At 50.5% G+C, this 8,929-nt stretch overlaps 1 protein-coding gene across 2 annotated transcripts in view; it reads right to left on the bottom strand.

Moving 5' to 3' along the window:
* Positions 1 to 8,929, bottom strand: part of CAPZB (capping actin protein of muscle Z-line subunit beta) — a 49,109-nt gene extending 40,180 nt beyond the window's left edge. Inside the window, exon 1 of one of the 2 annotated variants that reach the window (XM_039355040.1) lies at positions 8,734 to 8,929. In XM_039355040.1, the coding sequence (XP_039210974.1) occupies positions 8,734 to 8,736 (3 nt within the window). In that variant the 5' untranslated portion in view covers positions 8,737 to 8,929. The remainder of the gene's footprint in view (positions 1 to 8,733) is intronic. The other variant, XM_039355041.1, reaches the window with a different exon arrangement.

Here is an 8,929-nt window from a genome sequence, read left to right as displayed (position 1 = left end):
GGAGTTAAAGTGCGTTATGGACTTGGTTACTTGTATGGTTGGGTAATGTTTTTTTTAGAGTTTTGATTGTTTATTTGTAACCCTGTATTCAGCACTGGGAAGTAGGGGAGGGGTGGGTGGGTCTTGGGATGTATATTGTATAAAACTTTTCAATAATCTGGTTTAAAAAAAAAGAGAAAAAAGAACTTGCCGTGAAGCTTGCTATTAAACATTACCAGCGAAGCTCCCGTCCCTGCCTAAAAGCTAAGCAATTTTTATTTTATTTATTGGATTTCTAAAGGCCCCCCCCCCACCTCAGTCCATGACTTTGAGCGGCTTTTGCAAAGGTGGTGGAAAGGAAAAGGAAAGCGGAGTGGCTGCTGCGGGCAGCCCAGGGGAGAAAACCTTCAGGTCTTTGGGAACAATTTCTCCCAGGATGGTTTTCAGTGAAAATGCCAACCACTAGCAAGTTTATTACAGGCAGTCCTCGACTCACGACCAAAATTTCTGTTCTTAAGCGAGACATTTGTTTGGTGAGCTTTGCCCCATTTTACAAACCTTTCTTTCTACAAGTGTTAAGTGAATCACTGCAGTTATTAAGTTAGTAACCCAGTTTGTTAAGTCAACCTGGCTTCCCCGTGGACTTTGCTGGTCAGAATGTCGCAAAATTGGATCACATTGACCCCGGGAAGGACACTGTGACCGTCATAAAGATGAGTCAGCTGCCAAGCACCTGAATTTGGTTGATGTGACCGTGGGGATGCTGCAAAGGCCGTGACCATGAAAAACGATTGCAAGTCAAGTTTTTCAGTGCCGTTGTAACCCTGAACGGGCACTAAACAAACTGTTGTTAAGCCGAGGACTATCTTTGTGGAGTCTCTCCCAGTCATCAGGCATTCTGGAGTTATATGGAGGCAGAGCTTCCGGTTCCACCTAACTTTATTGCTTAGGACAGGGGTTGGCTCTTTTATGACTGGTGGACGTCAACTCCCAGAATTCCTGAGCCAGCCTGGCTCAGCTTGGAAACCTCTCCCTTCCCCTCAGCGTGGCTGGCTCAGGAATTCTGGGAGTTGAAGTCCACCACTCATGAAGGGGGCCATAGGTCCCCCATGCTGGCTCAGGAATTCTGGGAGTTGAAGTCCACCAGTCATAAAAGAGCCACGTTTGCCTACCTCTGGCTTAGGCCTGTATTTCTCAACCTTGGCCATTCAAAGATGGATGGACTTCAATTCCCAGAATTCCTGTGCGAGCATGGGGAAACTATTACCCCCTTGATGACTCGTGGACTTCAACTCCCAGAATTCCTGAGCCAACATGGCTGAGCTTGGAAACCTCTCCCTTTCCCCTCAGCATGGCTGGCTCAGGAATTCTGGGAGTTGAAGTCCACCAGTCATCAAGGAGCCAGGTTGCCTACCCCTGGCCTAGTCTGTGCAGCCATTAGGTCTACAATAAAGCCCATTTAGAGCAGGGGTCTTCAAACTTGGCCCCCTCATGACTCGTGGACTTCAACTCCCAGAATTCCTGAGCCAGCCACGCTGAGGGGAAAGGGAGAGGTTTCCAAGCTGAGCCATGTTGGCTCAGGAATTCTGGGAGTTGAAATCCACGAGTCATAAAAGAGCCAAGGATGCCTACCCCCCCCCCGGCTCTTTTATGACTCGTGGACTTCAACTCCCAGAATTCCTGAGCCAGCAAGGAGGAACCATGGCCCCCTCATGACTCATGGACTTCAACTCCCAGAATTCCTGAGCCAGCATGGGGGAACTATGGCCCCCTTCATGACTCGTGGACTTCAACTCCCAGAATTCCTGAGCCAGCATGGCTCAGCTTGGAAACCTCTCCCTTTCCCTTCAGCATGGCTGGCTCAGGAATTCTGGGAGTTGAAGTCCACCAGTCATAAAAGAGCCACGTTTGCCTACCTCTGGCTTAGGCCTGTATTTCTCAACCTTGGCCACTCAAAGATGGATGGACTTCAATTCCCAGAATTCCTGTGCGAGCATGGGGAAACTATTACCCCCTTGATGACTCGTGGACTTCAACTCCCAGAATTCCTGAGCCAGCCTGGCTCAGCTTGGAAGCCTCTCCCTTTCCCCTCAGCATGGCTGGCTCAGGAATTCTGAGAGTTGAAGTCCACGAGTCACGAGGGGGCCATAGTTTCCCCATGATGGCTCAGGAATTCTGGGAGTTGAAGTCCACGAGTCATCAGGGAGCCGAGGTTGCCTACCCCTGACTTAGGAGAAAACTGCTGGAATTTTCTGAATTTCTCCTGCCTCTAAGCCAATATCTTGTTTTTCCTTCCCTCCCATCAAGGCCTGCGATTGTGTTTCTACCTCCAGAGGCACCGCAAGAGCAGAGCACCAAACCACAGACCCAAAGGCAGGCTATTTCTGCTAGGGGCAAAAAATAAACTGGGAAAAGCAGGTAAGGAGAGATCAGTTTCAACTCCATAATCCCGTCAGCCAAAAAAAAAGAAGGAAAAAAAAAAGCAAAGCAAAGCAGGAGGGCAGGGGAACGGATACTCTGGAAAATTATCAGGGAAGTTTTATTTACAGCTCTTCTGCTGGCCTGGGCAGATTCTAGGCTGCAGCGAGGAGGAAGTACAGGCGGGCAGCCCAGTGAGGGACTGCCCCTCCACCCCTTATCCTGCACTCCTTCTGAGGTATCCTGTGTCAGGTCCCCTGGCCCCAGGCTAGGCTCGGAGGCACCTGGTTCCCCAGTCCTGGTCTTGGGCTCCGAGGCCGCAGCAAAACAAGCCACTAAACAAAGCCAAGCCTCACACGTCCCAGTTCTGCCTGCTGCTCTTTATGAAAGCAGCCGTGCTGCCCAGCTTTTAAAAGTCTCAGGTCTGCAAGGATGGTCATCTCCAGGTCCTGGAGTTTCCTGCCCCACCGGGCAAGGGAGGCATAAGGGAGCCATGGGGGCCGGGTAGCCCTTGGCAAAGAAAAGAGAGGGGGAAAAAAAAAAAACAGGGAAAGCAGAGAAGCTACACCATTGGCCTATTTTTAGGATTGAAATGCCGTGCTTAATTTGCAAGCAGCTATCAGGGTGTCAACCTTTTCATGGCTAAACAGCAGGAGAGGAGTAACCAGGCTCTGCTTTACGTTGGCTGCAACCTCCAGCTTAATTGGCACCCTCAAATCTCCCCGAAAACCCCCTCTCAAGGCGGAAGCAGGGCAGACCACCCCTAAGTACAAAGGCCACAGAGGAGCGATAAATGCGGTCCTTCTGAACGGTGAATTAAGGCCTCAGAACTACCAGCCACCCACTGCTCCGAGGAATCAGTTTCTCTTGCCCTACTCTTGGGAGAAACCTACCACTCGGAACTTGTATGTGTATGGGGGGGGGCTTTTTACCAATTACTCTTGCGGCTAAAGGTTAACCATCTTTTCCAACATCAGAGAAGCCTCCAAATTTCTCCAAGGTTTTATAGGAGTTCAGGGACATGCAATCTGTTGTGTTAGCCCCACCCCAGCAAGGTATGGAGGAGGGAGGGCTGCAAGACCGGCCGCCTTGGGGGTGCTCTCCGGCCAACCTTGGTGGTTTTACGTCATGGCGGTTAAAACGGCTCGCAAACAAAGAGTTCAGTGGTGATTGCCCACCAAAGAAGGAGTCCTGTACGACGGTGTGGATGCTCTCAGGGTACAGAGCCCAGGATTTTACTACTGCTCTACTTCAGGAACCACTCAAAACACCCAGAGACCTGAGCCAGGCCACCAGCATCCTAAAGTGCTCTCCGTCAGTTCAGCAAGAATTTTCCCTAATCAACCTGTAAGATTGAGCAGTGTGTGGTTTTCCCGTCTGTGGTCTTAGAGCAGGGGTCTTCCAACTTGGCCCTTTTAAGACTGGTGGACTTCAACTCCCAGAATTCCTCAGGCAGCATTGCTGGCTGAGGAATTCTGGGAGTTGAAGTCCACAAGCCATAAAAGGGCCACATTTGAAGACCCCTGGTATGGGGTCTGCTGTTTGAGCAAGGGGTTGGACTAGAAGACCTCCAAGGTCCCTTCCAGCTCTCCTATTCCATTCTATAGAAGGGATTCAATGTTTATGGGGCTGAGAGAGAGAGTTCCCCTTGTTTTTAATTCCAGAGGTCAGAGATAAATGAATTATAAGCTGCCCAGAGTTATTGACTGAGCAGGACAGCTCTAGAAGTTGAATGGACATCTGTATAGGCACGCTGGCTGAGGAATTCTGGGAATTGAAGTCCACAAGTTATAAAAGGGCCAAGTTTGAAGACCCTTCCCTTAGAGTCAACACAAATGGGTAGGGCCAAAAGTGTGGGGAGCTTTCAGAATGGAGCACAGGATTCAGGGGGTTATACACGGGGTAGAAAGTCAAGCCACGTGAATGCTGAAAGCAGCTATTTCATTCCTTAAACCTCTGGAGGCCTCTTGGCCCCCAACAGGTGCCCCTTTTAGAAACTACCCCCTCAACCTTTTATATATAAAAAAAAATCTGATGTTGCCCTGCCCTCAATCCCTCCGGAACCGGTTACGCTCCGCTTGCTTGGCCAGTCCTCAAACATTTCGGATCAAGTAGGCTTAACGCCACTTGGGTAGAAATAAGATATTCCTGAATACCTCTTTAGTGCCCGCTCTTCTACCCACAGAGCGCGCACGCAAAGACCGTTTTTAATCCTCCTGGCTGATTTTAATTCATTAAAACTTTTCAATGCAGAAGCTTTGCCGAGCGGGAAAGCCAGCCTTTTAAAAGGCAAACCCTCGTGGCAGAGGGAAAAAAATGGGGAAGGAGACCCCCCCTCCCCTCCGTTCACGGCCTGTCCCTGGAAACCACGCCCCACTTCTGCTGCTGGCTCTGCCCTACAAGTGCTAAGTCAGCTTGTTGGAAGAGAAGTGCAGCACTTCAAAAGGAGCAAGTACAGTACCACAAGTGCTCTAAAAATAGCACAGCCCCTACACCTTATGGTGAGGCTGTGTGCTCAGCAAGAGCAGCTACGTTACTGCTGCACAAAATGCACACCCAAGCCTGAGCCTTTTCTGGGGGTGGGGGGGTAGGAGGAGGAGGGGGTTAAGCTAGTGCTTCCTCACCAGATTTGTAGAACCTCATGCACCAAACAGGCCTTTTGCAGCAACTGCAGCAACCTCTGCCACCCTATTAAGCCTCGGGGAAGGAAAACAACCATCTTCTCAACCACTCAGAAGGAAAATGCTCCATTTGAGGCAGGCGTAACTGGCCTGGTGGTTAAGCGATCGCTCTTTTGCAAGCAAAATAGAAATTAAACGGGCAATCTGAAGTCAGCGGTTCCCAGAGTGCCAGCCACTAAGAAACAAACAAGCAAACAAGAGCCTGACCAGAGGGCAGGGAAAGGAAATTAAGATGGGTAAAGGCCTTTAATGAAAAACAGCTTGGCCCAGGAAGCACAAACAGTGCTTTTATGCTTGCGGATGGAAGTCCTCTCGTAACTTCCAAGCAACGCTTGGAAAAGTAAGGTATCAGACAGTTTGCCCAAAACAAACTATATATATATAAAAAAGTAATCATAGACAGCTAAGTTTGTTTCCATTCAGATTTCCACTACAGAAATCCTGAAGTGCAGTGTTTTTCTTTAATATGTTTCCAGATTCTTTTATCAAATGCATTGTTCATTGGTGGCCTTAAAAGGGCTGTGTGGGTTACTGCTGCCCTCCTAACACAACTAGGTGCACTCCTGCTACACACAGCAGTGATCTACACGCGGGTATAAAGAGAACTGGTGGGTAACTCTGTGAAACCAAAGAAACGCATCATCGCGATACAGGCACCCAAGGCTTACGCATTCTGCAAGCATTAAAATACATGTCTGGTTCTGGAACACGCGTGCCAAGAACAAGTCCTCACTCTGAGGATTGGTGACTTACTGCGACTCCCAGCAAAATCAAGCCAACTAAAAAAACAATTCTATTCAGCTGGAAGCTGTTCACCTTTGCCTCTCAGTGGAAAAGTGACGAGGGAGGAGGGGGGTTTAAACTGGAGCACTTCCTGTTGTGGCAGCCGTTAATTAAGGGAACTAACTGCCCAGGCAAGACGCATTTCATTCTGGGCATGCAAGCATCGGATCGGCCTGTGACTCACAGGGTTGGGTAGCAAGCCGATACATTTCCGTATTGATCAACAAGGAGGGTTTATGTTTTTGGAACCCGTTGGGTGATCAGCTGACTTACAGCAAAAGCATGCCCAATCCACTTGGAAAGATGCACCATGTCAGCTGAAAGGAATCGGGTGCTTCTGCAGGCACATGGCCCACAATGACAACCCCACCTATATGACTCAATGAGACAGCCTTTGTGCACTTCTACACCCACCCCTTCTATTGTGTCCAGCAAATGCAAGCTGCAAAAGGACACTTTCTCTTTCATTGGACAAACCGACACACTTGAACCAGGCCAAAGCTCTCCTTACACCAATTTCCAACTGCTGAATTTCTTAAGGACCTTCTCCTAACGGGATGGCAGTTTCAGAGGCAGAATCTTACTTCAAAATAGAATCCCGGAGTCAGCTCCAGCCCGGTGCCCACTCGAGAAATATCTACCTTAGAAGCCTGCCCAATTGCTCCTTCGCTTCCATGAGAGACCCCTCATAATTCCTCACAATTAGCCCCGTGATGAGAAACCTCTCACCCCACCAGCAATATCTAGCTCTTATCATCTTCTCAAACTGCATATTGTATCCCCATTATATGGCGTCTCCCATCAGCTGCACTTCACAGCCGATACCCCAGCTCAGGCAGGCAAAGACCAATATATCTTTCTCTTTGGTAATCCAGCATTGGTACCAGAGAAGCTGTCTCAACCGCAGAACACAAGCGCTCCATTTAGTCTCCCCAAAGCCTTTTTCTTGAGAAACTGAGGATGTTAGTCCCTACATAGGCTATTATTACTCTTCTGGAGAAAAAAGAAGAGAAAAATAAAGTATCATCTTCACAGCAAGACTGTTCTGTCCATTTTTATACTCCTCCCCTTTCTTCTCCTACAAACTCAGCCTCTTGACTTCCTCCAGACCTGTCATGTGCGTATCTCTAATTTTATCCACGGTTACCATCATGCCTGAAGAACCTACAATCCAGACTTAATATTCTGAGCAGCAGAGAAAGATAAGCAAGAGTTATTTTAGAAATTGGGCGGGCCTTGTTTTCACCTCTTGATCCTCATTCTTTCGTTACTCCAGCCAGCCAGATAGAAACCCTTTTCTCCACCATTCAAAGTATATTGGATGGAAAGAAACGTAGGCATTTTTTTCTTTTCAGCACACAGTTCCATGTCTGCTGCCCCCCTTTCATCTTCAGTCAATTTCTCTGCCTTTCCTCAGCTCCCCATCACTATCAGCCTCCACAAATGAAATTAGCTCGCAGTTGATTATGTCAAGCCCTTGAGGTGGGTATGGAGGGTATCCCAGTAATGCCTCCTGTCTCCCAACATCCTCCTCTCTGTGTAACTTATTCTCTCGGGCCAGACAACTATAAGTACAGGTCTTCCTCAACTGCGTGTCAGAAATAAACCTTAACTTTCGGCCAAGCATTTCTCCCCTCCTTAACACATCTCCCGAAGGAAGGAAGGAAGGAAGGAAGGAAGGAAGAAAGGAAGGAAGGAAGGAAGGAAGGACGAGGAAGGAAGGAAGGAAGGAAGGAAGGAAGGAAGGAAGGAAGGAAGGAAGGAAGGACGAGGAAGGAAGGAAGGAAGGAAGGAAGGACGAGGAAGGAAGGAAGGAAGGAAGGACGAGGAAGGAAGGAAGGAAGGAAGGAAGGAAGGAAGGAAGGAAGGAAGGAAGGACGAGGAAGGAAGGAAGGAAGGAAGGAAGGAAGGAAGGAAGGAAGGAAGGATGAGGAAGGAAGGAAGGACGAGGAAGGAAGGACAAGGAAGGAAGGAAGGAAGGACGAGGAAGGAAGGAAGGAAGGAAGGACGAGGAAGGAAGGAAGGAAGGAAGGACGAGGAAGGAAGGAAGGAAGGAAGGAAGGACGAGGAAGGAAGGAAGGAAGGAAGGAAGGAAGGAAGGAAGGAAGGAAGGAAGGAAGGAAGGAAGGAAAGGTTTTCCTAGTCCTAAATTTCCCCTCCCTCTCTTGAGGGCAGAGAGAGGGTCTCCTGAACTGTCAGGCCAGCCAGAGGCCAACAGGCAAGGAAAGGCAGGAGCTTTAACTTAAACCAAGGAAGGGCCTTCAAACTTGGCCCTTTTGTGACATGTGGACTTCAACTCCCAGAATTCCTCAGGCAGCTTTGAAGACCCCTGGCCAAGAGGGTCCCATATTGCTGCTCCCTTCCTTGTCCCCCCCCCCAAAAAAGTCCTTCCTCTTTATTCCCTGCCCCCATCCCCATTTCCTCACCACCCACCCCGACCCAGACTGGCCCCCACAACCACCTCCCCTCCCCATTGGGGGGAGGGGGGAGAGGAAGGGAGGAGGAGGAGGAAAGGCCCAACTGGCGCTGCCTTCTTCTGCCAGGAGCTGACAGGGATCCAAACGGAGAGCGTGAAGCCCCCCCGCCCCCGCCCCATTACTTGACAGAAACCATAAAACCACACACTGGGGGGGGGGATCAGCAGGGCAGCCCCCCCTCCTCCTCCCCTCAGAGGCAGCAGGGCCGCCTGGCTGGGGAGGATGGGGCTTGTAGTCCCCAGCTGGGCAGAGCGCCTTCGATGCGGACCCCTCCCCCACGCCCCCCCAAGCGAGGAAGCGCCCCCTACTGGCGGCAGCGGCGGTCCTTGCCCCTTCCCCCATCTCCCTCTCCTCCCCCCACCGCCCCGCCAGCCTCGGCCCGCGGCTTCCCTCACCATGTTGCCTCTGTGGCGGGGCCGAGCCCTCCTCAGCAGCACCAGCAGCGGAAACGGCGCCGACGGCAGCGACTCCGGGTCCCTCCGGGTCCGGCCTCTCCGAGCTCTGAGCCAGGCCGCAGCCGCCCTCCGCCTCCGCCGCCGCCTCCTTTCCCCCCCCTTTTTTTCCCCTTCTTTTTTTTTTCCCACCACTTCC

This window comes from Crotalus tigris, unplaced genomic scaffold (genome assembly GCF_016545835.1).
Source record: "Crotalus tigris isolate CLP2741 ecotype Arizona unplaced genomic scaffold, ASM1654583v1 scf7180000018590.67127310178:1205815, whole genome shotgun sequence".
Lineage (NCBI taxonomy): Eukaryota > Metazoa > Chordata > Lepidosauria > Squamata > Viperidae > Crotalus > Crotalus tigris.
Note: the sequence above shows the minus strand (reverse complement) of the source record. Positions and strands in the feature narration are given on the sequence as shown.